This window comes from Ambystoma mexicanum, chromosome 3q, assembly GCF_040938575.1.
Source record: "Ambystoma mexicanum isolate Mex_15411 chromosome 3q, UKY_AmexF1_1, whole genome shotgun sequence".
Classification (NCBI taxonomy): Eukaryota; Metazoa; Chordata; class Amphibia; order Caudata; family Ambystomatidae; genus Ambystoma; species Ambystoma mexicanum.
Window position 1 is genome coordinate 1215185190 of NC_090926.1, and position 27371 is coordinate 1215212560.

The following is a 27371-nucleotide window of genomic DNA, read 5'->3' on the forward strand; positions in this document are numbered from 1 at the left end:
CCAAGTCTTCTGAAGTCCCACCCCAGTTGGACTTTAGAAAAACGTACCCAACACATACGTGTATCAGTGTTTCTTTGGACCATATGTATGCTACAGGTTTAGAACCATTTACAGCCCTCTCGCCCCGAAATAAGCCTCACTGCTATGGCCACATTACCAAATTATGCAGTGCAGGTCTATACCATGATTTTGAATTTACTGTATCCCCTAACATATAGTTTTATCAAGCCCCTTGGTTGCAATTTCGGAAAACTCCCCTAGCAAGGAGCAATGCAGTGATGTGGCTACATGCATGCCAATGCGTGCTGCAAGTGTCTAGTTTCTGCTAATTGGAAACCTGCTTCGCTTACATCCCTATTTTTCGTAGGCATTCCTAAAAATATGGAGTAAAAGGGATATGAACCGAAAGTACTGGTGCCAGTATAGTGAGTTATATATTTTATTTAATGGACATGCTTCATTGGTATAATTATGCAATTATGTCAGGCTTCACAACAACCTGTATTTATTCAGTTATCTGTTTCAACAGGACTTGACACAGCCACCTATGTTTGCACAGAGCAGGAACCCTACTGGGCAATTGACTGGAGACTTTGCTCTCAGACAGAAGGTCAGTGTCAAACTATTCAAAATTCTTGTATGTATGCCTCTCGCATAACCTCCAATATGCCCATAAACTGTGAAACTGAACAACACTATTTTGTGAAGCTATAGGTTTTCTTCTCACTTATTCTGGGAGACTAGAGCCTTGGATCTCTGACCAAGTCTCCTTTTGCTGGATTGATAAAATGCTCAAATACTAAGGTTGGGTTAAGAAATGTAGAATTTGAAATGGTCATGGTTTGGTGTATTTTTGCAAAAGCCTCCAGTGAGGACTTTATAAACCTCTAACCTAAAGTTACAACCATGATTCTCACCAAAAGGAACCCATACTAGACTCTCGTAGCTATGGCAAAATCAGTCTGCTTCCCTCAGTGGATGGAATCTGGTAGTGAAATACAGCTATTCCCCACAGTTAACCAAAGAAAATCCGTAATATATATCAACAATAAGTATTTTTAATGCAAGTCACACAGATCTGTCAAGTATGTACTTGGGTTAAAATATAGAACATACTAAAACATGCAACGGTGAAGTAAATCACAAACTACTCCTAAACTACAGATCTTGCCCATAATGCTGGCACTATGCTAAGGGTGATCTGTGTGAAATGACCGAATGCAAAAGTCTGACTACCAAAAGTCAGACTTTTTTCTTTTTTCTGCAAATATATATGTGGGGGGAAACCCCCCACACATATATATGGGGGTCAGACTTTTTGCATTCTGTAATTTCGTACAATACCTGCTAGGTGTGGTGGTAGGGAGAATTCTCAAATGTGCTAATTCCCTTTTACCTTAGAGACCCACAGCTCTTTTGCTGGACTTGAGGCCTTTTTATGTCATGTAATTTTAATGTGATTTTTAATTTGTGTTCTTTTTAACTTGGGAGTCTGACAAACTCCATTGGATCACCTTTATTTTGTGTCAAACCGCAGCTTCAGTGCAGTGGCACAGGGAAGTCTCTTGGATTTCCCAAACGTTTAAATACCTTCCCTTGGTGAAGCTACTGTTTCCTAGAGCAGTGAAGGGAAAGTTATTTACAATTTAGAACTTTCTAGACCCAGCACACCCCATTTTACCATAGGGTGCTGGAGGGGTTAGTTAGTATCCCATTTGCCTAGTTTCTCATGTAACATTTGTTACTCTTTCTACAGTTATTGGCTGGTGGCATTGGTTTACTTTTTACAACCATTGTGTTTTTACCGCATGCTGTGTTCGGTAAGGCATCCATGGGTGCCCATTTTGTCAAAATGGCCCAGTCTTCTTTTTTTGCCATTTTCTGTTGGAAAGGTCCTTCTTGATTTACTCTGCGCACCAAACCAGGTTTGGTCTCTTTGTTCGTTTTGTCTTTGGCAGGATTCACAAGTGAAGCCCGCCTCTGGCACCAGTATGTCTGGCTGGGGCAGGAAGTGAGGGAGGTGTCCGAAACTGTGCTTAATCCCCTTGGTTACAGGAATGCATCCAAATGTGATTGGCCGGCTGGCTGCCTGACAAGGACAACCACTCTGCTGTCTAATTGACAGCTAGGCTGGGATGAATGGGAGAAACCTGCATAAAAAGCGAAACTTTTTGGCTTGGAAGACAGTCGACCACTGGATGAAGGAATCCGAAGAAGAACTTAGAAGAGACGCCTGCTGTACCTCCTGGACTGTTAGTTTGGCCGGTGAAGCCCTGCTGCAGTGCTGAAGCTCCAAATTCACCTTGGCTAGAGAAGCCCTGCAAGGACAACTTCTCCCCTTGAGTTGGTCGGACCAATTGACTCCAAAGTAAGCCCATCTGGACATCCTCTCGGAGCTGGTTGCATTTCCACAGCAGTTGCTGCTGGCACTGATGAGCCAGGGAGGGGAACACCAGATTGTGTGTGTTGCAAGTCATATTCTAGCGCTAGGAAGTTCCTCCAGACTTCCCTGATGCAGGACTGACCAAGCCTGAGCCACCTCAGAGTGCTGGACCCCAGATGCGAAGAAAGTCTGAGTCTGAAGTGGTATCCGAGAACCGCAGTGTTGCCATTTGCTGTCGGATGCGTAGAGGCGCTGAAACACTGAAGGACCTCTGAATTTAAGTTTGCTCGTTGCTGCCGCTGACCGTCCCATCGCAGAGCAGGAGTCCCCCAGATGTCTTCCCTCTTGTCCCCACGACTGAGGTCCAGGAACAGCAGGATCTGCAGAGCGGCACAGGAACAGAAGCCAGCTGGAACCCTTTCTTCGAACCAGAGGTAATGTAAAGTCTAAGAGTACTTATCTCTTGTGTAGCCTTACTTGCTTTCAGTTGAGACCTGTCTTGGTTACCTTGCAGAGTTGCTAAACCTTTGCCCTTCACACGCCTCTCAGCCTGTGGCCCTTCAAGTGTTCTATTTTCTACAAACATTTTTACAAACATTGCAAGTCTTTTTACCTACCTGCAAATAAGTTATTCAGCTCCCCTTGGCCATGTGCAATTAACATTGGCTGTCCTGGCTCCCTGAGACTCCTTTACCTCTGACTGTGCTTTGGAAGGTGGTTAAAAGTACTTGGCTATTAGTTATTAGTTAACCTTTGTTTTATTCCTCTATCTTTTTTCACCTAACTCTGTGTCCTAGCTATTTGTCACCTGAGGGTGTAAGAAGTGTCTGTGTGCCATCTGATTTAGAGAAATTGAGTGTTTTGAAATATATTGAAGTGTTGCATGTTTTGCTCCCTTTCAGAAGAAGGCTTATATTGCTGACTGTGATAAATTAATAATTGTTTTGTCAAGAAACCTTGAGTATAGGTGTTTATTTGTCTAACTGTATTGTGAAACTGTCATTCTTGCTCACATTGACCCCTCTTCAGATAAGCCTGGCTGCTCGACCACACTACCAACCTGTGTAGTTCAGACTTGTACCAAAGGTTGGGTCCCTATTTCCAGGAGGTCAAGGTCATTTTAGTGCACCCAAAGGGTACTGAATACAAGCTTGCTTAACATGTGGTGTGGTGTGTCTGACTCTTAACATTCTAATTCACTTTATTTCAAATTGCAAGAAAAAGGCCCATATTACCCTATTTCTAGTGAGAGTTCCCTAGATATCTAAAAGAACTAAAAGCGCTCATCTGTTGGGAAGTCCCAAAGAAAGAAAAGTCCCTGGTCCAAATAAGTCTACCTGAGTCTACCACTAGGGTAGCTATCCAAAACCAGTCCAGGAGATTGGCTCTATTCTCCTGTTATGCCCATATCTTGTTTCAGTGTTTCTATTCCTTGTGCTGCTTATCTAGCATACACCTTTGTATTCTCTTTATACCTTGGATTAACTCTGTCTTCTACAAGTCTTTGGTTTTGTACTCTTTAGTTAATGTATTAGTGACAAAGTTCTTAGACCCCTCTCAGCTTGGCTGTCGTTTCTTCCCACTTGGTATTTCCAGTCTCCTGGGTTCTCTTTGTAACCATCTGGTCACTTGATAGTCTTGTATGTTATTCTTTAGTACAAGATTTCATTCCAGTTTCTCCCCTTTTCACCTTGAGTTCATATCGTAATATCCCTCGTTTATCAGGTATTTGTTAGTCATCGTAGAGTTCCCAAACAGGGCTTTTCAATCTCCTTATTAGCTTTACACATTTCCAGTTACACAGGTTTATGTTCAGTAATTCGTCGCAAGTACTGAGACGATTTTCTCTTATGTTCTGTTAAGATGATTTTGCATGTTGATGCCAAACCCCCTTTGTCACGATCAATAAGTGGGCTCTTTGGTGGAGGAGAATCAATGCGGGTATATATGTATATGTAGCACCTGCGAACGCAACGTGTAGGTCTAGTCTTGCCCCAAGTTAGCACCGCTAGTCCATAACTGCGCAGCCTGGTGCATTGCAACCCTCGCGGTTTATGGGTGAGATGCTGTTCCTTTTTTTTTTCTTGCTTGTTCCGATTTTCTTTTTTGCCCTTACTCGCTCATTCTATCTGCTCTGCGGATACTTTATTGCGTATTTATAATGCTCCTATACAGCAAAATGCTATTTCAAGGCGCATCAAGGCAAGAATGTAGGGAACAGGGCAGATGAAAAAAATGAAACCACGCTCCTACTAGGTCTTGAACATACGGATCGTGAGTGCAGTAACAAAAAATGCAGGAGCGATGCCCAGGAAGGAGTGAGAAGGGTACTTTAAGTGCTAGTGAACCGGTTCAACAGAGCACAAGGCTGGCATGAAAAAACATTTGAGTGGGGGCACAGTTTGGGAAAGCCTCACCTCATGGTGTAGGTGCTACATCAAGTATGCAGGTTCAAGTAGGTAAAATACAAAAATGGAAAGCCTCACTCAATGATGCAGGGGGCTAACTCAGTATGCAGGAAATGACTAGGTAAAAATAAAGCAGCATTGACGGGCTTAGATGGGTGTTTAGGTATGCAAACGATAAGAACAGGTCGGAGCAGAGAAGCAAGATAACCAACCGTACTAAGTTGTAAGGTCCGGTAGGGACCATGCAGCCAATGAAAACTGAATAAGATGTACAGAAGGTGGTATCAGGCAGCATACATGTACAGGGCGATGTAATGTCACAATAAGTAAGTCAGGGGCTGCAGGCCTGTGGCAAAAGTCAAATCGGGTGGCTGCCGAGCAGCTACAAGTGGTGTGGAAGCCAGAGCTGGAATGGCCCAAGCAGCTTTCCCTTGCGGCCGAGTTGAAATCTGAACCAAACACAGTGAATCAGCAGGAAGCTTTTTATACAAATGATGGACTATATGGATGGGCGGCAGGCAAACAAAGACAAACCGGCGGGATGGGGGTCCAGTATTCCTTACCTTAACTTGCATTGTGGGGCATCGTTGAGGAGCCGCATCTGGTGCCATACCTAGGTTACAGAGGAATGTAAGTGGGGATACTCTGAGGAGTAGCGGGTATTGCTGTGCCTCCGTAAGCTCCAGACAGAAGTTATGAGAGACCCTTAAAGATGCTCCAGCTCCAGGAGCTTGCATCAAATGAATGTCTAAGCCAATCCGCCTTGTGCGGAGGCGGGGCAGTTCAGTAGTGAAGGTCTCTGCTGATTCCAGGCCACTCCAGTGGCCATGATAGAACAGAGCAGCCAGCTTTGAGTGGAAGTACGAACCGCAGCAAGGGTTTACCTGAATCAGGCAGTCCAGGGCATGTTGGAGGTATCCAGATCACAGGCCCAGCCATTCATGCCTTTGCAATTTGGCTCTTGGTTCTTTTCCCCTAGTTTGTTCTTTTGTCCTTTTACTTGGCTCCTGTCTACTCTATAGTGCTTTACCTCTGTTCTTCTTTACCTGCTTTAGTCATTATTCTGAAGTCCCCAGCCTTCCGTGGAATATTTCAGCTGCTGTTTCTACTACTCTGCGATTTCCTCTGGACATTGCGCTCAGCGTTGTTTGGATTTTATATCCGTGTACATTGCTGTGGAAGTCTTTTACACATTGACAAGCTTTCCTTCTGTTTTTTTTTTTTTTTTGGCCATTGCTGGCTGTTAGGCAAAGTTTGAATGCAGTACCCTCTGGGAACACTGCAAGCAACTATGACTACAGGTGTAAGCAAACACCAATCTTTGGTATAAGTCTGTACTACACAGTTTTGGTAGCGGTGCTGAGCAGCCAGGCTTATTTCAATAGAGAATGTGAGCTCTAATGGTGTTAGAGGTCTACAATCACAGGTGTTCAAATAGACTATTACACTCAAGGTTTCTTGTTAAAATACGTATTACTTTATTCAACCGTCAGTTGTAAAACATTCACTAGAAGGAGGCAGTTAAATAGCATACACAAATACTTCAGTACTATACACTTTAAGTTTCTGAGGCATTCAGAATACTTTGAAGTAGGAGCAAAAAGGCATAGGTTATTTAGAACATGAAAGGTTGCAAGTTATTCTTAGACAGTGCAAATATTTAGAGTTCACCAGAAAAGTCAATTCAATAGGCTAGGCCAAAGTCAATGGGTGAAAGTTTTAGATGGTGATAAAGCAGTTCTGGTGGTTAAACGGAAATGTGTCTGCACAAGTTCTTAGGAGTAGTTTGTAGCAAGAATAATGATATGCTAGGTCACAAGCTGATTAGGCCTGTGAGTTGGGAAAGTTTCAAGCACTTTCACCGCAAGAGGCAAGTACTGTCTTGTTGTACAGTACCTTTTACAAATGAAGAAAGAGGCAGCTGATGACTTCTGTTCCTGTAAGTTCTGCAGATCTCGCTCTTCCTGTGCCCCAGTCGTGGGGACAAGAGGGAGGATGTCGGGACTTCTGCACTGCACTTGAATAGTCGAAAAGCTTGGTAAATCTTCAATTCCGGTAGCTGTAAATTGAGCACACAAACTGGTGTCTCCCTCCCTGGTTCTAAGGTTTCCTCCTGCAGCACGCTGAGGAAAAGTCAATCTGCTCTGAGGTGAGTAGCCAGGTGGCATATTGTTGAGTTGATTGGTCCCACCAAATGAAAGGAAGAAGTCGTCCTTGCACGGGCTGCTCCGTCGAGGTGAACTTGGCGATTCGGGCCTGTAGCAGGGCTTCACCGGGCAAACCAACGGTCCAGGAGTTGCAGCAGCGGTCCTCTTCAAGCTTGTCTTCGGTTCTTTTGTTCCAGTGGTCAACTCTGGCTACCAAGCCAAGAGACTCTCCTTTTATCCAGTTCTCAAGTCCTCAAAATCCAGTAAAGTTGCTGGGGGGGGTCTCTAAGGTGAAGGTAATTGGCACATTTTTGAGAATTCTCCCTAACACTGGGTTTCCCCTCATTGATATTTCTCCTTGGTATCCTCATGGTCTGTGTTAACACGTGACCGATGTAGGCGTGGAGCTTTAGCTCTGCCCCTTTACCAAAATTAGGCCCACCTCTTGAATTAGTAAGTGCGCCTTTTGTCATGAAGCAAGTTTTTTGTACAGACTGCCGGGAGGGGGCTTAGATGACATCTAGGAGTCACATTAACCCTGGTCTCCCTGAACAGACCAACCTGCCCAGGGTACTGGCACCCATGGGGACCTTTAAGGCCCCAAAGGATTCCCGAAGGGCTTCCTGGACTCGGTCCTGGCACCAGGCTCATGCTGCCCTCACAAGCAAGGCAGGTTTCAAAGGAAGAGAGCCACGTGTTGACCAGTCTGAGACAGGCTGAAGGGACTAGTTTACCTGGGAACTATTTCTTGAAGGCTATATAAACCACGCCCTCAGAACAAAACACGCTTCGTTATTCTGCACTCATGCAGCGTAACACTCACCATGTCTGCTAACTTCAGGCCAGTCTTCAGCCAAGCCCATCCCGTTTTTTCACAAGCTGCCTGCAAAGGAAGGAAGAGAGGAGAAAACAGAACAAGGCTCTTACCTGATGCTCCATCTCGCTCACTCTGGAGTCTCCACTTCTGATGAGCTGAAAAGGAAAAAACACCAAGCTAGCCGCACAGACCACGTAAACTACATCGCGCTATCCTGCGCAAAGCTAATACTTACCAGCAGGCTGCTCACCCCAGCGATCCATCGAAGCACCATCACTCGGTCGCCACCATCACTCAATTGCTGCTCCGGCGCTGCCGCGCCTGTTGAACACAAGACACCAGGTTAGCTGTGCAATGCCCTCATTTAGACATTTAAATCTTACGCAGCGCTACTACTCACCTGAAGGCTGCATTTCCCAGCGGTCCCGCAAGACATCACCACGCGATCGCCATCCCGGAGATACCGCACCTGCAGAATACAAAGGAACAGCGGTTTAGTTGTGCAGAAGAACAATACCATATGTAAAGACTTTATCGCATAACGCTGGCGTGAACTTACCTTGGAATCCAGCTCAACATTCCTGGGGAGGAGTCCGCTTCATTTTTATGCACCTAGGGGAAAACCTGTAAGGAAGAGGCACAGGAGTGAACTTTTGGCAAATTGAACTCTTAAGCAATCCATACCATTGGTATAAAGACTTACCACCATTGAGTCATAGATCCATGTCTGGAACTCTGCAGGATCAGCGAAGTAACTAGATCCTCGAACTACAATGCACCCCTGCTTACAGTCGCAGGATGGAGAGTCCGCCATTCATAACACTAAGGTAAGACATAGCAGAGGGTGCACAAGGAGGCCACGGGAGGCGGGTGTTGGCCCTCCTCCTTACGGTTGGGTAACATTTCATTTAACCTTTTAGGCAAACCTGTTTGTGACGGAAGGGTGCATCGGAGGGGGCACGAGGAGCCATTCAACATCAGACAGTCAGTTCTGTTCGGCGTCCCTGTTGAGACCAGGTGAGCATAACGCCACACAACACATTATATACAGTTTGCTACAGTTAATATACTCCCCCAGATACTAGTACAAAAGCATCCCCAAACATGATTTGCTTGCTCAGTACAGAGAAATGTAAAACCCACAGTTCATTGGACAGACATTGATACCTAAAAATCTATAGTTAATGAGGATTATATTTCCAACACACCCCTTCCCAAAACCTCTCCAGATTTGGTGGCAGCCTAGCCTCTTAGTTACACAAACAGAATTCCTATTAATGACGCAAACAGACCTACCCTAAAAATACCTGAGCACATGAAGACGAGAGAAAGACATTTAGATTACCGTTGGGCAAGATTTGGGGCAGTACTCTTTGGGTGCCCTACCGCAACCTTGATCTCCTGGCAATAGGAACCCAACCTTTGGTATAAGTCTGTAATACACAGGTTGGTAGTGTGGCTGAGCAGCCAGGCTTATCTCAAGAGGGGTCAATGTGAGCAGTAGGGTGGTTGCAGAGATTCTCAGACCAGTTTCCAAATAAACACTTGCACTCAAGTTTTCTTGATTAAACAATTAATTTATTTAGGTCTGTTTGAAAAAGACTTCTTCATTAAGGGCAATATAATAACACACAAATGGACTCCAAAATACGTACTTAGTTTCTCTAAATCAGCAAATACCCATTTGGGATGGCACATAGACACTTCCTACACCCTCGGGTGACTTAAATAGCTAGGACACTGTGGGCATTAATATATCATTGGTACATTTAGAGCAATACTGAGATGAGTGTTAAAGTGAAGAGATTACAGAATAAAACAAAGGTCACACAAATATTCTAAAGCAGGTAATTACTTTTGAACTCCCAATGCAAAGTAAATTAACGCTTTCCTGGATGGAAGCTAAGACGCAAGCAGAGGAGAGAAGAGTCACTCGGGGAGCTAGGCCAACCAATGTCAATTGGGCAAAGGTCTAGGTGAGCTGAAGCACTTCTTGCAGGCAAGTAAGTCTTAATGTTTTAGAAGTCTGTGTAGAAAAAGTAGAATCAAAGTAGGGACACAGGCTGGGAGGCTTGTGAGAGGTAGAAGATGCAAGCAACTCTACAGAAGCAACCAATACAAGCCTCAACTGAGATCAAGTAAGACTACAACAACCAGAGGTAAGACCGCTCAAACTTTGGTTAGAAGAAATGGTTCCAGCTGGCTTCTGTTCCTGTGCAGCTCTGTAGATTCTATTGATCCTGGGCCTCAGTCCTGGGTACAAGAGGGAGAATGTCTGAGTACTCCTAAACTGCAATGGGACGGTCAGCAGCAGAAAAGGACAAACTTCTATTCAGCGGCACTTTGCCGTTTCAGCTCATTGCGTCTCTGCAAATAGCACCACTGCAGAGACTGATACCACTCTTGACTTTCCACGCATCTGGGGTCCAGCACTCTGTGGCGCAGGTTTGTCAGTCCTGCTTAATGGGAGTCTGGAGGATCTTCCTCAAGCTCGGGTCCGACTTAAAAGTGATGCACTCAGTTTGGTGTTCCTCACTCTGGCACTTCGGTTCCAGCAGTAGTGAAAGTACAGCCAGCTCTGAGAATGTCCAAACAAGTGCACTTTGGAGTTGATTGGTTCCACCAACTCCAGGGGAGAAGTGGTCCTTGCAGAGCCTTCTCTAGTCCAGACAAATTCGGAGCTTCAACACAGCAGCAGGACTTCAGTGCAAACCAACCGTCCAGGAGTTGCAGCAGGCGTCGCTTGTAAGTTCTTATTTGGATTCCTTAGTCAAGTGGTAGACTCTGCCGTCCAAGCCAAAAAGCCTCGCCATTTATGCAGGTTTCTCCCATTCATTCCAGCCTAGCTGTCAATTATACAGCAGGCTATCCTTGCCGGACGACCAGCCGGCCACTCGCCTTTGGGTGCATTCTTGTAGCCAAGACGATTAACCACAGGTAGTTTCAGGCACCTCCCTCACTTCCTGCCCCGGCCAGAAGACATACTGGAACCAGAGGCGGGTTTCACTTGTGAATCCTGCCAAAGACAAAATGAACAAATGGACCAAACCTGGTTTGGCACATTGAGTAAATCTCAAGAAGGAACTTTCCAGCAAGAAATGGCGAAAAAAGAAGACGGGACCATTTTGATAAAATGGGCACCCATCGGTGCTTTACTGCTGCTATGAACGCAGCCCGCGGTAAAAACGCACAAAGTAAAGTAAACCACTGCCACCAGCCATTAATTGTAGAAAGGGGAACATAAACATTTTACATGAGAAACTAGACCGGGGATGCTAAGTAACTCCAGCACCCTATGATAAGATGGTGTGTGCTGGTCTAGAAAGTTACACATTGTAAGTTAAGTCAATTTCACTTTACTGCTCTTGTTAACAGCAGTTTATCCAAGAGAAGGTATTTAAACCTTTGGGGAAATCTAAGACTTCCCTGTGTCATTGCACTGAAGGTGCTGTCACAATGCAAAGATGATGCTTATGGAGGTTTTCAGGCTCCAAAACACAAAAGAAACCATGTTAAATCACAGAAAAATAGATAAATGGGGAAAAATGTCTCGCTCCATCGAGGTTGAAAATTAAAGTGCTGGGTGTCTCTAAGGTAGAGAGGGGAAGTTAAAATTGCATGCAGTACCCTCTGGGACCACCACCTACAATTAGGACTACAGGTGTAAGGAAAACCAACCTTTGGTATAAGTCTGTATTAGTTTGTGGTAGCAAGCTCAGCAGCCAGGCTTATCTCAAGAGGGAATGTGAGCCGTACAAGAGGTTACACAGGTCTTGTAATCAGTGGTTCAAGTAGACCCTTACACTCAAGGTTTCTTGGTAAAACACTTATTAATTTATTATACAATTATTTAGAAAACATTCAGTAGGAGGCAACTTAATATTGTACAAACACACTTCAATATCAAACCAATAAGTTTCTGAACAAATTGGGCTCCCCTGAAATAGGAGCAAAATGGCATTTGTTGCTTTCAATGGAAGTAAAAAGGCACAAATTAGCAAAATAGATCACAAATACTTTCTTAGGCAGTGCAAATAGAGTTCATTGGAGGACAAGATTCAGTTCAATAGGCCTAGGCCTAGGCCAAGGTCAATGGACTAGTGTCATGGATAGGAAAGGGCCGTTATTGAAGTAAACTGTAAAGTCTTTGCCAAAGTTCTCAGAAGTAGTTTGTACGAAAAAGAATCCTATGTTGGATCACAAGCTGATTAGGCCTGCAACTTTCACCGCGAGAGAAGCGTTCTCTCAATCAGGTTGGCACAGTGCCTTAGTATGTTGTAAAAGATGCAGCTGAAGACGTTGGTTCCTGGCAGTTCCTGCAGATCTCACTGTTACTGAGCCTCAGTTGTGGGGACAAGAGGGAGTACGTCGGACTGCACGGGTTTGTCAGAAAACACGGACAAAATGGAGTCACTTCAGTTCGAGTAGCTGTAATTCAAGCACACCAGTTGGTGTAACCCCCTGACCACCGGTTAATACTAACCAGCTCAGAGAATGGTATCCAGGTGGCTTACGAGTTGATTGGTCCCACCAACTCAAAGAAATCGTCCTTGAAGGGTCTTCTCATTCGAGATGAACTTGGCAATTGGGACCTGCAGCAGGGCTTCACCGGGCTAACCAACGTTCCAGGAATTGCAGCAGTCGTCCTCTTCCAGCTCGTCTTTGGTTCTTTTGTTCCAGTGGTCGGCTCTGCTTTCCAGTCGAGGAGACTTGCCTTTTAAACAGTTTTCTCCCATTAATTCCATCCTAGCTGTCTCTCACCCAGCAGGGTGGCTGTCCTTGCTACACAGTCAGCCAGCCAATCACTCCAGAGTGGATTTGGGTCTCCTAAGCACAGGGGAGACTAAGCACAGGGAGTTTCAGGCACCTTCCTCACTTCCTGCCCACCCCAGACACTCTGGTGCCAGAGGCGGTCTTAGTCCTGAAGCCCGCCAAAGGTGATGGAACAAAGGGACCACACCTGGTTTGCCGCGCAAGACCAACTCTAGAAGGACCTTTTCAAAAAGAAATGGTGAAAAAAGAAGACGGGGACCTGTTTTTTTAAAAAAAAGCGACTTAAGGAGTCTTATTGAAAAACATGGCTCCTGTGATTTTTAGCTACCAGTGTTCGCGGTCGGGCAAAATCATGGCAGTTCGTTGTAAAACCACTGCCACCAGCCATTTCGATAGAAAAGGGTAGCATTGGACTGCTACATGAGTTTCTAGACACAGGGGGGGTACTAGGTAACCCCTCTAGCATTCTATAGGAAGATGGTGTGTGCTGGGTCTAGAAATGTTAAAAGCCTAGTAAAGTCAATTTAACATTACATTCTCTGGGAAACGGTAGTTTATCCCAGAAAAGGTATTTGACTTTGGGAAGTCTAAAAAGACATCCCTGTGTCACTGCACTGAGGGTGCTGTGTAACACACATGAAAAGATCCCTATGGAGTGATCTTAAAACTCCATAATCAAATAACACAAGAGTAAAACCTACATCAAAATAAGAGTGAGGGGGGGAAAGCCCACACTCTTTCCAGGTAAAAAAAAATCAAGTCCTCAAAATCTAGCAAAGGTGCTGGTGGTCTCTAAGGTGAAGGGAATTAGCACATTTCTGAGAATTCTCCCTAACAATGACCTTTTTGACCTATTTGTGTTTGCTAACTGCATTGCTCAAACCCATCTGGTGTCCTTTTTTTAATACTGACCTTTCATATTCAGTTGTTCAATCTCTAACACAATCACTTTCCTGAAATGTCTTACCAATCTCTGCTACTGTTCTGGGAGAAGCCACCTGTTCCAAATACTCCTGCGAGTTAAAAAGATGCTTATCCCTTACAACAATGAGCGCTTCTGTTTACCAGAGATCATTTAGAGAGGATTGGGTCCTCCGACGTATTCCATATGTATGACAGTAATCACCACAGCTGTGCTGCTTTGGAAAATCTTCGGCGTCTGCGTCTATGACGTCGATACGCCGCCCTTCCTCCGATGGCCGACGTCACTGGATGTTATAAGTAGGACGCATGACGCCCGTAGTCTCAGTTCAGTTTTTCTGCGAACATGTTCGCTTCGGAGATCTCGGCGCGCCTCGACTCTTTGGAGTTTCTGTTCTTTCTCGGTTCTTCGAACCTGTTCATATTGTGTAGTATATTCTTCGTGAAGATGTCTACCTCGTCTTCCACCCCGCGTCCGAGCTTTAAGAAGTACAGGGACTGTGGGTCCAAGATGTCGGTGACAGACTTGCACGACGCCTGCCTCTGGTGCCTTGGGGAGGCCCATGACACGGATGACTGTCAACTGCCAGTCGCTCACTTCCAAAGCCTTGCGGGAGCGCAAAAAGTTGTCAGTAGGTAAGGTGTCCAAGCCACGGAAGTCGAGGTCTGCGGGGCTTTCGAGGGGCGACTCTCTGCATCGTCAGAAGTCCAGTTGGTCTCGGTCCCAGAGTCGGTCCCGCCACTCCTCTGCCTCTTCGAGGCACTCCCGGAAGCGCCGTCATCGGTCGCCTTCCCCGTCTTCATCCGAGGACTCCGCCCGTCGGCGGGTCGCTTATCCCACCAAGCATGCGACGCCGGAGGAATGGGCGTCCTTCGGGAAGAAAATGGTAGTGATTCTCGAATTGCAGGGCACTGGTCTGTCTGCGCCTCCGAGCGGGGTCGGTCGTGATCGGTCGAGACAACGCTCGCATGCCTTCGGGCTCGGGTGGTCGGCATGATTTGCGGGAGAGGTCCCGCTCGGACATGGGGAATCGTTCTCGTCATGCCTGGTCCAGGTCCCAGTTCTCGACGCGCTCGAGACCGTGTGCACCTTTGGTGTCTTCGAGGAAGACGTTTACGCCGGTGGCGCTGAGGTCGTCGACAGACTTTCGAGGCCCCACCTCCGAAGAAGTCGTTGACGCCATCGGCGCCCAGGCTGTCGAGGGACACGCTCGGGGCTCCGGCCTCAAGGCCTGTGTCGGTGCCGCGTTCAACGCCGATTCACTCGACGCCTTTCGAGGCTGTTTAGACGGGGGTACCCCGGGGCTCGGTGGAACCCCCAAGAAAGGCTCTGGCCAAGGTCAAGCATGGCTTTGTTCCACATTCTGTGCCTTCCTACCGCCATCTTGAGTTTATTTCAGAGGTGGATGAGGGCTCTGATGATGGCATGGTTCCTGATACGGTGCCAGACGAGATTCTCTCGGGCCATAGCCAAATTGAGGACCTGCGGCAGTGCCTGCACGATGCCAGTGGGCTGGACACCTCTCCGGAGATGAGTTTTGTAGGCCTGAGCCTGGCACTCATGCCGACTCCTCGTACTGGCGTCTTGGGTCACCGAGTACTTGGGATGATCTGCTCACCCAGGGGATTTGCTTCAGCATGACCTTAAGGATATCCTCGACCAAGGTCCACCAACTGACCCGGTACTGCCGTTCGATATGGCTCTAAAGAGGAGGGTGGTGGCGGCTTGGACTGCTCCGGAGAGTCACCCGGCAGTGGGCACGTCTTGGCCGCGAAAATCCCGCCCAGCCAGTAGCGACCCCTGCTACTTGACCAAGCACCCCACTCCCGAGAGTTGGGTGGTGCAGGCGGCTACGGCCCTGGCAAAGCAGGAGTCATATCCTACCTTCCCTCCTGGGACGACAAGCGTTTTGACGGCTGGGCGAAGAAAGCGTTTTCTTCAGGGGGTATGGCGCTTCAGGCCCCCAACTACGTACGTGCCTTGTCATGTTTCACGCACACTCTGTGGAACTGTTTCCTTAGCGGCTGAACATATTCCCGAAGGGGACGCACGGGATGGTTTCCTTGCCATGGTTCAGGATGGCAAGGATGCCGTGTGAGGCTGTTCAGTCGGGTTTGGACATGGCAGATTGCGTCAGCCGGTCCATGGCGGCGAGCACCATGATATGCAGGTTTGCGTGGTTGCGGAAATCGGGGTTTGCTCCTGATGTGCGGGCCCGGCTCCTCAACATGCCCGTTGACGGGGAACATCTTTTTGGCAGCAAAGCTGACGAGAGCCTTGAGAGGTTGCAGACCTCCAGAGCTGCAGCAAAGACGTTGGGCGCTGCAGTTCACCAACCTCCGCCTTTTCCTCCTAGGGGACAGCAATGGAGAGGAGTTTCCTTTCGTTATTACTCATCCTTTGGTAAAGCGAGAGGAGCTGCCAGTCAAAGGGGCCACCGTAGGAGTGCCAGAGGTGGAAAACAAGGTACTCGAGGTGCAAAGGCCGCTCGGGCTGTTGCCTCTTTGCCCTCGGGCAACGCTGCAGCCGCTTCCGCTCAGTCATGAGGCCATGTCCCATGGTTCGCTGGTTGGGGGGGGGGGGGGGCTGGCACAGCATCTTGCAGAGTGGCGCGCCATTACTTCAGATGTGTGGGTTCTGGAGATCATAATCCACGGCTATTGTCTTCCTTTCCGGCAGAGGCCTCAAGACAATCCACCGGGGAATCTCTTTGAAGAGTCTGGATCCGCTCCTTGCGCAGGAAATTAAATCCCTGCTGGAGAAAGGCGCCATAGAACTGGTGCCTGTAGCGGAGAGGATCAAGGGATGGTATTCCCCTTATTTTTTGATTTCCAAGAAAAACTGGGGATTGAGACCCATCATGGACTTGTGCGGTTTGGACAAACTCCTCAGGAAGGACAAGTTCAAGATGGCTCGCTCTCTCTCTCAAGTCCTCCGGGCCCTTCAACTTCAGGACTGGTTGGTGTCTCTCGACCTCTAGGACGCTTATTTTCATGTGCCGATACATCCAAAGCACAAGAAGTACCTGAGGTTCGAGGTTGGCGACTCACACTTTCAGTTTCTGGTCCTGCCGTTCGGATTGACCTCCGCCAGTCCTGGATCATCTGTCGGTCACCTGCCACTCCCTCCAGAAGTTGGGCTTTTCCCTCAACTTAAAGAAGTCCCATTTGACACCAACTCAGAGGCTCCAGTACATCGGAGCTGTGCTCGACACGTCCTCGTGGCATCCTGCATTCTTCTGGTGCCAGAGGCCAGGTTGCGGAAGAGATCTTTGCAATGGGCACTCAAGCTCCAGTGGTCTCAGTCCTGCGGCAGGTTGTCGGACCCTGTTCAGGTGCCGTCCTCGGTCGCCCAGGACCTTCTGTGGTGGGCCGTCGAAGACAATCTGATGAAGGGGATCCATTTTGGCTACCGTGGCCGGAGGTGACGATCGTGACGGACGCATCCCTCACGGGATGGGGAGCTCATGCCAACGAGTTGACAGTCAGCGGTCGTTGGTCTCCGTCGGAGTCCAGACTCCATATAAATCTGTTGGAGCTGAGGGCCGTCGGGCTAGCCCTGAAGGCTTTTCTGCCGACTGTGCGAGGGAAGAATGTCCTGATCCTGACGGACAACACGGTGGCCATGCACTACCTCAACAAAAAGTGGGGGTGGGGCAGGGTCACTTCTCTGTGCAGGGAGGCGATGCAGCTCTGGTTCTGGGCAATCCAACTGTGGGATGTTTTTACCCATGCATCCGAGCCCTACCACAAAAACTGTGCAGTACTGGCATTGAAAACATCATGATGGCCAGAGCTTCCCAGAAAATGCCCAGGGAAATGCATGAAGAATATGTTATGGGCACAGAAGGGCACTGCCTAAAACCACCATTGGACTACCCACACAGTAGGGAATGGCAATGCTGATTGCCAAAAGCAACCTAGAACTGTTGGGGGAATTCATTTTCTTAAATCCCAAAAATGGTTGCATTACCAGTACTCACCACTATCAGAAAGCCGGCGTTTTAAAACAACACCAGACATTTGTGTAAAACTGAATAAATGAACCCAAAGCAGGCCAAAGAAAGACTTACTAAGAGGTGGATACAATGTAAAGTTAAATTCTGAAGTGACTTGAAGGTTTATAACAAGACTGGCTGAGCTCTGCAGGTCTGCAGCGGCTTAAACTGAAACTGGATTTAAAATTACCAAAAATCGAAATGTGTAAATAAACTGAGGGACAGACTTGTGACTGCCACATAGTTTGTCACTGTTAAAATGTCATAGTTTTGAACTTAGAATCAGCATTCTAGCTGCATATGTAAAAATTTTCTTGACTTAAACGGGGGAACAAAAAGTGACATTTTATCTGAAACCTGGCTTAATGAAACTGAATTTTGCCCACCAGCTACCCCCGACAGGAGTTGAGACTTGCACAACAGCTGTGTTCCCAGGCCTACCTGCCTTTTGCTGTTCCCACCAAAATATATATGACACTTCTCTGATTGAATTACCTGGGCTCTGCAGGAAATTCAACAAAGCCCTGTCCTGATTCAGGCAAATTTTTTATTGGGGGGGGGGGGGGGGGGTGTCGTAAAAGTGGCTTTCTCCTGGAAGGAAAGGGGAGGAGCACTGCCTGTGAGAGCAAGCTGGCTTGGCAGAACTGGAAAAACCAGAAATTCAACCTTGTGCTGGGGGGAAACCACACCCCTTTGGGGCCAGAACATAATCTAAAAAGATGGATCATTCATAGAGCGGACTTGTGAAAATTTTATAAGTGATATTATTCTTGTGATTTTTCTGTGCACATTTGAAGACGTGTTAGGGCCCGGTGGTATGTTCAGGGGGGTTTTTAGCGGAAAAGAGGATATTACTCAAAATGTATGCATGTTAAAAATCTGACACTCCACCACCTAATGCCCACATGCTTTGCGAACATTTGTGTAAATGCGGGGGCAAATCCAATATTGGTAACCCGACCAAAAAGTGAAATATGTTGCCATTTTTGAACCCAAGCTCCTAGAAACGACAGAATTGGAACAGGGGCTACCATTAGTAAATGCATGATGTATGTATGCAATGCCAAACAACTGTTTATCTGGGAAGTATGTTTTTGGATCAGATATAGATTGTGTGTAAAGTTGACAGGGGTGGGTTCTCTGAATGATAAACAGACCTCATCATGATGACACTTCATTTCATTCCCCCAATCAAGGGGAAGAGGAGGAAGTGGCCAATGACAAGTGGAGAGGGGTAGGGCCTAGAAAGCTAGCCTCTCCACCCACTTTCAAAACACATAAAAGCAGACAGTCAGGACAGATAGGGACATTCTATTCCATCTGCTGCGGGACGCTCTGCCGGGAAAATCTATACTTTACCTCCATCAACCTCCAGAGAGCCAACATGGAGACTTCAATCTATTCACCTTCAGAGACCAAGACTTTACTTCAGAATTTGTAGCAGAGAGGTCAACTACAAGCTAAATCCCTCTTTAGCAGGCCTCAAATCATTGCCACTATTCACAGCCAGGCGAGCTGTTTGAATTCTTTGCAAGAACTCTTGCCATTTGCCCGAGAGCAGTGTTGTATCCAGAGAGAGACCAGCTGAACCGGAGATCGCTGTATCCGGACCCACAGACCTGATCAGAACCAGAGACCCAGACCAGCAGAGTAGAGCTGACCCAGACGCTGTGCGCAGTAACCGTCCGTGGCGAGTGAAGAAAACCTGTTGACCAGATCCGTGGCGAGGCCCATTCCTTTTAAAATTATATTGGGAGTACCTAGCAGAACTGTGCAGAACCAATCTCTTAGTTAAAATAATATAATTCAATCTATTTTAATCTAACCAGAACTGCCTCCTAACTGTCACCTGTCATTTGCAAAGCTGTCACTTGTCATTTTCTAGCTGCAAGCTGTAACCTGTCGCTTTGAACTTTTAAAATTTCAAATCCGAAAAACTACCTTTATTTAATCGTCCATATCTCTGGAACCGTTTGGGCTAGGAACTTGGATTAACTTTCATCCGAAAGCTTAGAATCTCAGCTTTTCAACAAGACTAGAACCTACTCCTCATACATTTGCCGTAATCACGATTCTCGCACTCGCGAATTTTACCGCGATTTGCGATTTGGTTAAAAATCCAGCCATGTGTGAAAACAGCAGCTTCATTGCTTTCCTTTGCCAAAAATTCGTTTAACCTGCTAGTTACTCCTAGATCCTTGCTAAAGTGAGCCTGAACTCATCCCAAGTATTTCACTCACCCTGAACCTCCTAAAGGGAATTAAAAACCATTTTCAGCATATTTCTCACTGCATTGTCACCATATTCAAAGCATTTTGCCTGTGTTTCAAAACTTCTATCTGTTGTATAAGCTGCTGGGGGGGAATTGAACTGAATTCTATTTGATTGCATTCCTAAGAACTGTCTCATCTTCATCTCCTTACAGTGCATAAAAGGGGGGGTGAATTGTCCAAGAAAGTGATTACATTGTCTTTTGCTGAAATCCTATCAAGTTATTTTCTGTACTGCATTTCATTCCACATTGCATCCATTTGAAACCATAAAAGCATTGTTGCTATCGTATCCATCCTATAACCACTCATTGATTATAAAGAAGTGTGCTAGTGCCGGACTATCCATTATTGATTACTGCTCAGATTAAGTGTGATATTCAATTATTAATTCATTATAACGTGTGATATATATATATAATCAAACCGTTTAAACTTGCAAAACAGAACTACTTCGTGGCTCAGTGGGGTCAGGGGGATTCCAAGAGAGGGGTGTTATATAGGGGTAGTCATCCAGAACGCATGAACTGGACGTAAAGATATATCAATAAGGGTTTCCATTCAGTATCCCAGACTAGGCATTGACTTAGCTGTAGTGTTGAATTGAATGCTCTTACACAACGAGACGGCGGACGCTTTGAGCAGGCAGAGCGCGATCACTCAAGAATGGGAGTTGGCTCAGGAGATTCTCCTGGAGATCTTTGCCCTTTGGAGGACCCCTCAAGTGGATCTCTTCGCCTCCAGTGTCTACCGGAAGTGTGAGAGGTTCTGCTCGTGGGGATTGCCTCCAAAAGGAGCCTTAGGAGACGCGTTCGTGGTGGAGTGGTCATTCCCACTGCTGTACGCGTTTCCTCCAGTCCCCGTCATTCCGCAAGTACTGCGGAGGTAACGGGGGTTCGGTTCCCAGATCTTCATTGCTCCGGCGTGGGCCCAGAGGACGTGGTCCCCGGACCTTCTCGACTTGTTCATCTGCCCACCACATTGTCTTCCCTCCCGAGATGATCTGCTCTCACGGGAGGGGGTGGGGGGTGGGTCAGGTTCTCCATCCAGAGGTCAGATCCCTCAACCTTCACGCTTGGTTTCTGAAAGGTTGAGGTATAAGGATTGGGACCTCCCTGAAGACGTGATGGAGGTGTTGCTCTCAGCCAGACGGCCAGCAACAAAGTCCCTGTACCGTTGGCGTAAGTTCTGCGACTGGTGCAAGGTTAAGAATGTGGATCCTTTTGCATGTGACATTCCCATGGTTCTGTTTTTTTTTTTTGCTTTCTTTGGCCCACAGGGGCTTGCAAGTGGGTACCGTTAAAGGTTACCTGGCGGCGCTGTCCATATTTAAGCGCTCGTCTGAAGAGTGTTCCCATTTGAGAAATTCATTTCATTTCTCAGTTTCTGAAAGGGCTCACTAATGTGTTCCCTCGTCACCTTTCCAGGTGCCGGTTGGGATTTGAACCTTGTTCTCAAGTTTCTGATGGGTGCTCCGTTTGAGCCTTTGCATTCATGCACTTTGAGACTGTTAACTCTTAAAACTGTATTTTTGGTTGCGGTCACTTCCGCTCTGAGTGAGTTACAGGCACTTTCAGTTAAGCCACCCTTCACTGTGTTTCATAAAGACAGGGTTGTCCTTAGAGCCGTCCTTCCTTCCGAAGGTGGCGTCAGAATTTCATTTAGGCCAGAAGGTTGTTCTTCCGGGGTTTTATCCTCCTCCACATCCTGGTAAGGAAGAGGAGAGGCTCCATAGGCTTGATCCTAGGAGAGCATTGAGCTTTTTTCTGATGCTTGTTAATCTGCTTAGAATCACATGCTGTGCATATGGTCCGACATCCAGTGGTAACCGCAGAGTATTGCATCTTGTCTTTCAGGGGACCGAAAGGGGACGCCAGCATAGGCGTGTCTGAAACACTATCCCTATCGTGACGTGTTTAGTACCCAAAATCCCTCACGCGCCGAGGTCCCTCAGATTGTTTTTTTCTGCCCAGATAGCTGGTCGCCCTATAGCGGAGCTCTTCATGAGACATTGTTTATCTTACCAAATTGTCGGTTTAATCCCTGTTAAGTCACTTTGCCTATCAAGAACATCTTCGACGAAGACTACGGGGGAACCGTCTACGGCTGTGGATTCCGGCACCTAAGATCCGGCGTTCGGACCTCCACGTGGTCAGGCCTTCTGGCCGGCCTACACAGTAGGGAGAGTGGGCTCGGGGTTTGCCATACTGCTATGTCTTTCCTCTTTTCCACTTCTTTCCTTTTTGGTCTGGTCACCCTTCCCTTCTGCTATGGAAAGGACTCCATTTAGATTCTGCCCTCTGTGAAGGGTCAGATATCTGTGGAAAGACTAGCACGCTTCGTGTACGCTTGTCTCCCCCTAGAGCACTAAAGCAGTGTTTGGCGTAAAAAACTCCTAACCTAATCCCTTAAGGAGCGCCGGTTGAAGCGGTGGGCCGCATACAGAATGTCACGTGTGGAGCCTCCTCCCCTGCCGCGACACCAGCTTGAGTGACGGGGGTACATCGGATGACTAAACGTCCAACGCGGACGTTGTAGACCTTGAGGCGGACAATTCTAGAGCCGCCACGCCCGTCCACGACCTTTCCAGGCTCGACTCCGATCTTGCTACAGGGACCACACCCGGTGACAGGGGCGTACAATCGCACCACAAAAAACCCAAGCGCCCTACTCGACGACCTCGTCGAAGAAGGCGCAAGCGCCATCGGATCGATCTGATCCGAAGCCTTCCCCGCATCCGCAGCAGCGCATGACTGGGCTTAATAAACATAACAAAGGCGCGCTACTCCCCAAACTACACACGCCGAAGTTTCTGAACGAGTTTCAAGGTTTCCAAGGCCCGTGCAGGCCCGAAAACTACGAGTAGGCCTCTACCCGAGAAGCCATCATCAGAGGCGTTGTCCCCCAAAGATTCGGTAACTATCAGTAAGAGCATCAATAGGATTGCTACGGCTGTGGGCCTAGTACTGGTTTCGCCCACAGTTATGGGCCAATCCGCCGAAAGGTTTTCCACGGTTTTGGAAGATGATCCTGAGGACTCTTACAAAGAGAGCCAGGTTCCCCTCTCAAACACCCTGAGGAGATCCTCTGAACGCCTTAGGGCGGAGGACCCGGTTCCTGCTCGGCTTGGTCCATTTGGGTCATCCAAGTGGATCACGGAGCAATTTGAGGGGTATATGGATTGGCTGCAGTAGGTTTTCGGGGCTTCTGATCAACCGCCGCCGAAAAAAGCTCGGGTAGACCCTAACTCTCATACACAAGTTGCCCAACACCTAGATGTTCAACGCTATGTTGATTATCAGGAGGATGTCCAGAAGGACACGTATAGAGACATCTATACAGAAGAGGAGACTTCTTTTCTGGACAATTATGGGGAAGATCAAGGCGCAACGGACAACTGGGAGGACACCCAGCAGGACGATCACAATTCTGATATAGTTTGCCTCGACTCTCCCCCATCCACACTGGTTCGGCACGCTCCCCCGGTGGATGATCAAATGGCTTTCAACAACACGTTGAAAAAAGCAGCGGAATTCTTTAAAATTGCCACGCTTGAGGCATTGCCTGATCAGGATTTAGCGGAAACATTATTAATGACAAGCCTCCGGCAAGCCAGTCTATCCCTCTCTTGAGCTCTGTAAAAAGACGACTGGCCCCTTCTTTACTCTCACCCGCTCAGACTAGGGCTGTGAACCGAATGGGTCGAAAAACTCTTCTGGCCCTCCCCCACCGACCTGCTTTATATCAAAGGGCACACAATCCCAGACTCGCTGGTGGTGACCAACACTCACAAGAGAGCAGGGGTTCCCCTTGCCACGGGAGAGTCACCCCCGCACAAGGAATCCAAAAGGTTGTATGCCTTAGGCAAACGGGTCACGTCGGCGGCTGCTTGTACTGTCCGGATTGCCAATAACACACGTTACTGGCAAGCTACGTCGACGCCCAATTGAACCTACTCCAGGAAGGCCTTCAGGAGGTTCCGGAACCAACCAGAGCCAAGCTTCTCGCCACTGTCTCGGAGGGCAAACTTGCCAATCAAAATGTTGTAAAGAATACCCTGGACTCTGCAGAGACAGCAGGCAGGTCTCTCACACAGGGTACTGTCGTAAAGAGACACGCGTGGCTGCGCATGTCGGGTTTCAGGCCTGAGACCCAGTCATCCATCAACAAACCCATAGAAGAGGCCAACCTCTTCGGGAAGGCGGTAGATGATGCGTTGGAGACAGCCAAGGAGCATGAGGCTATTAAGTCGCTGCACCAGATTTCCCAAAAACCCTCTTCACAGAGGGGCAGCAATTCTCGGCGGTCCTTTCAAGGACAAGCCCGCGCCGCTCAAAATAATTTCGGCACGGGCAACTTCAACTCAACCGGCTGCAAGCCCCACTTACTACCCCAAGAGGGGTCAGAAGCGTGGAAAGAATAGAGGCAGAGGCTCCAATTCCAGAGGTGCATCAACCTCGGGTCAGAAATGACCAAGTTCAGGTCCCCTCCCATGTGTCCCCGGTCGGGGGGCGATTAACATCTTCCCTCAAGGCATGGGAGGGGATAACTTCAGACCAGTTGGTATTAAAGACGGTCGCCCACGGTTACTGCATGGAATTCGCCCGACACCCCCCCCCACATTTCAGACTGCCGAAACGTCGCCTTTCACCGGAACATCTGCAGATCCTGGTCCAAGAGATGGAGGCGCTGCTGGGAAAGGACACCATAGAAGCTGTCCCGATTCTTCAGGTAAACGAGGGTATTTATTCAATATACTTCCTTGTACCCAAAAAGGATCTCACCATGCGTCCTGTTCTAGACCTGCGCCCACGAACAAGTTCATAAAGCCCCAGAGGTTTTGCATGGTAACACTGCAAGAGGTGATCCCATTGCTAAAACAAGGGGACTTCATGACAACTTTGGATATGAAAGATGCATACTTTCATATTTCAATGCTGCCAGCGCACAGAAAATTTCTAAGGTTCGTGTTTCAGGACAAACACTACCAGTTCCAGGTACTCCCCTTCGGCATAACCTTGGCGCCACAGGTGTTTACCAAGGTCCTGGCAGTGGCAGCAGCTCAACTGCGCAGACTTTCAGTTCCAGTTTACCCTTACCTCGACGATTGGCTCATCACGGGGGACTCGTTCGACGTTTGTTTCTCGAACACCCAAAAGACAGTAGACCTACTGTTCAGCCTGGGATTTTCTAGCAACGAAAAGAAATCCAGCTTAGTCCCCAGCCAAGTAAAACAGTTCCTGCGGGCCCTAATTCGCACGAAAGACTGTCTAGTCTTCCCTTCCAGCGGGAGGGTTCAGAACATGCTATCTAAAGTTCCTCAGTATGTAGCCAGTCGGGAGGTGACGGTATTCAAAGCTATGCGTTTGCTAGGGATGATGGCGTCATGCATCTACTTGGTCCCCCACGTGCGGCTGCGCATGTGTCCCATGCAAGAGTGGCTCAACAGCCAGTGGTGTCAGGCCAGCGGACAATGGGAACATCTGTTAGTTGTCTCGCCAGCCCTCGTTCTCTCTCTGCAGTGGTGGTCGATGGAGAACCTCTTGAACGGGAAAACCTTCACCACCCCTGCAGTGGAAGCCACTCTCACGACAGAAGCCCCCTCCTCACCTGTTTCAGCAGACAGCGCAAGGAGTGTGGTCCCCTCAGGTAGCGTCTAACCGTATAAACCTACTGGAGCTACTAGCAGTGTTCAAAGCATTGAAAGCCTTTCAGGAGCAACTGCAAGGGAAGACAATGCTGGTCCTAACCGACAGCACAACAGCAATGTATTATCTGAACAAGCAGGGGGACACTCACTCTCCAGGGCTATCCAAGTTGTCCCAAAACATCTGGATATGGGCTCTCAAACACAAGATGTTCCTGATAGCCCAACATGTTCCAGGGGAACTCCATCTTCTGGCAGACGTACTCAGCAGAGATTTTCCTCTGCCAGAAGAATACGAATGGCGTCTGCACGAAGACATTGTATCCAACGTCTTCGCAGAATGGGGGTTTCCAGAGATCGACTTGTTCGCTACTCAGGAGAATGCCCAATGCCCAGATTACACCTCCAGGTACCCCCAGAACCGATCCAAGGGGAACGGTCTCTGGATAACTTGGTCGGGGAAATTTGTTTACGCTTTTCCCCTCCCCTTCTGAACAAGAGTGCACAAGATGCACCAGGAACCAGTCACCATGATTCTGGTGGCTCCCATGTGGGCCCGCCAACCCTGGTTCGCGCACCTGATGGAAATGTCCCTCTCCCAACCAGTCAAGCTGCCCTTCCCGTACAACATCTTGTCTCAAGACAGGGGGGAGACTCTGCACCCATGCCCACAAACTCTGAACTTAGCAGCCTGGCTCCTGAAGTCAGTTTGGACATCCTCAACTCCCTCAAAGATGCATGGACATACTGAGGGAGGCAAGAAAGCCTAACACACGTTATTGCTATGCCAGTCAATGGAAACGTTTTGTCATTTGGTGCTGTTCCAAAGGCGTCAATTCCGATTGCTCGCCTTCACACATTGTGTTATATCTAACCCATCTGTTGGACTCTGGGTTAGTCTTCAATTCCTTAAAGGTTCACCTAGCGGCGTTGTCAGCCTACACCACGTCACAGCAAAAGGTGTCGTGGTGGAAAATACCTGTGATTAAAGCCTTTATGGAAGGGGTTAAAATAATGTATCCCCCATCACTCACCCAGCCCCTGGGTGGGATCTAAATGTGGTTTTAACTAGGCTCATGGGACCCCCTTTTCAGCCTATGCATAAAGCTAGTCTGAAAGACCTGACTTACAAGACAGCCTTTCTAATAGCTATCACTTCCATCAGAAGAGTTAGTGAACTACAGGCCCTCTCGGTCTTGGACCCCTTTGTTACAGTCCACAAAGATAAAGTAGTTCTGCGCACTCATCCCAGATTTGTGCCGAAATGTATTTTGGAGTTCCATGTGAACCAGTCAATCGAACTACCCACGTTCTTCCAGAGACCTACTAATATGGCAGAAAGAAGCCACCACACACTAGATGTGCGTAGGGCAGTCATGTTCTACATGGATAGAACTAAACCACTGAGGAAAACTAAACAATTCTTTGTTTCAGTGGCAGCTGGTAGAGAAGGGGACCCTGTCTCTAAATCAGCAATATCAAGGTGGATTGTCAAATGCATCACACTGTTACACTCTTGCAAAGAGAGAACTGCCCTTCAAGCCTAGAGCACATGCTACTCGAGGCACTGGGGCATCCATAGCATTCATTGCAAATGTTCCCCTAGAGTCCATTTGCAAAGCGCCAACCTGGAGTTCTGTACACACCTTTACAAAACGCTATTGCCTAGACACTCATTCTAGGTCTGATTCTCAGGTGGGACAAGCAGTACTAAGACCACTTTTTTTTTTTTTTTTTTTTTCTACTGTTCCTTCTCGCAACCCACCTCCAACTCCGGGTACTGCTCGCCAATCTATGCACTGCATGTGATTCTAAGCAGATTAACACGCATCAGAAGACATGCATTACTTACTGTAAAAGCATTTCTGATGATTGTATCTGCTTAGATTCACATGCGCTCTCCCTGCCTCCCCGCTCGGGGTGGAAGGAACAGACTTCTTACTACTTTCTCTCTTCATGTACTCACTCACTATAGCCTTGGGCTCCCTCATGGCAGAACAAATACAA

General features: G+C 47.7%; 1 protein-coding gene across 3 annotated transcripts in view; it reads left to right on the forward strand.

Annotated features, from left to right (window-relative positions):
• The window catches only part of RAVER1 (ribonucleoprotein, PTB binding 1), a 402256-nt gene that overhangs the window by 287182 nt on the left and 87703 nt on the right, over positions 1 to 27371 (forward strand). For 2 of the 3 annotated variants that reach the window (XM_069604093.1, XM_069604091.1), the window contains one exon: positions 530 to 610. The exons of the other annotated variant lie outside the window; for it this stretch is intronic. In XM_069604093.1, the coding sequence (XP_069460194.1) occupies positions 530 to 610 (81 nt within the window). The remainder of the gene's footprint in view (positions 1 to 529; positions 611 to 27371) is intronic. 3 annotated transcript variants of the gene reach the window in all.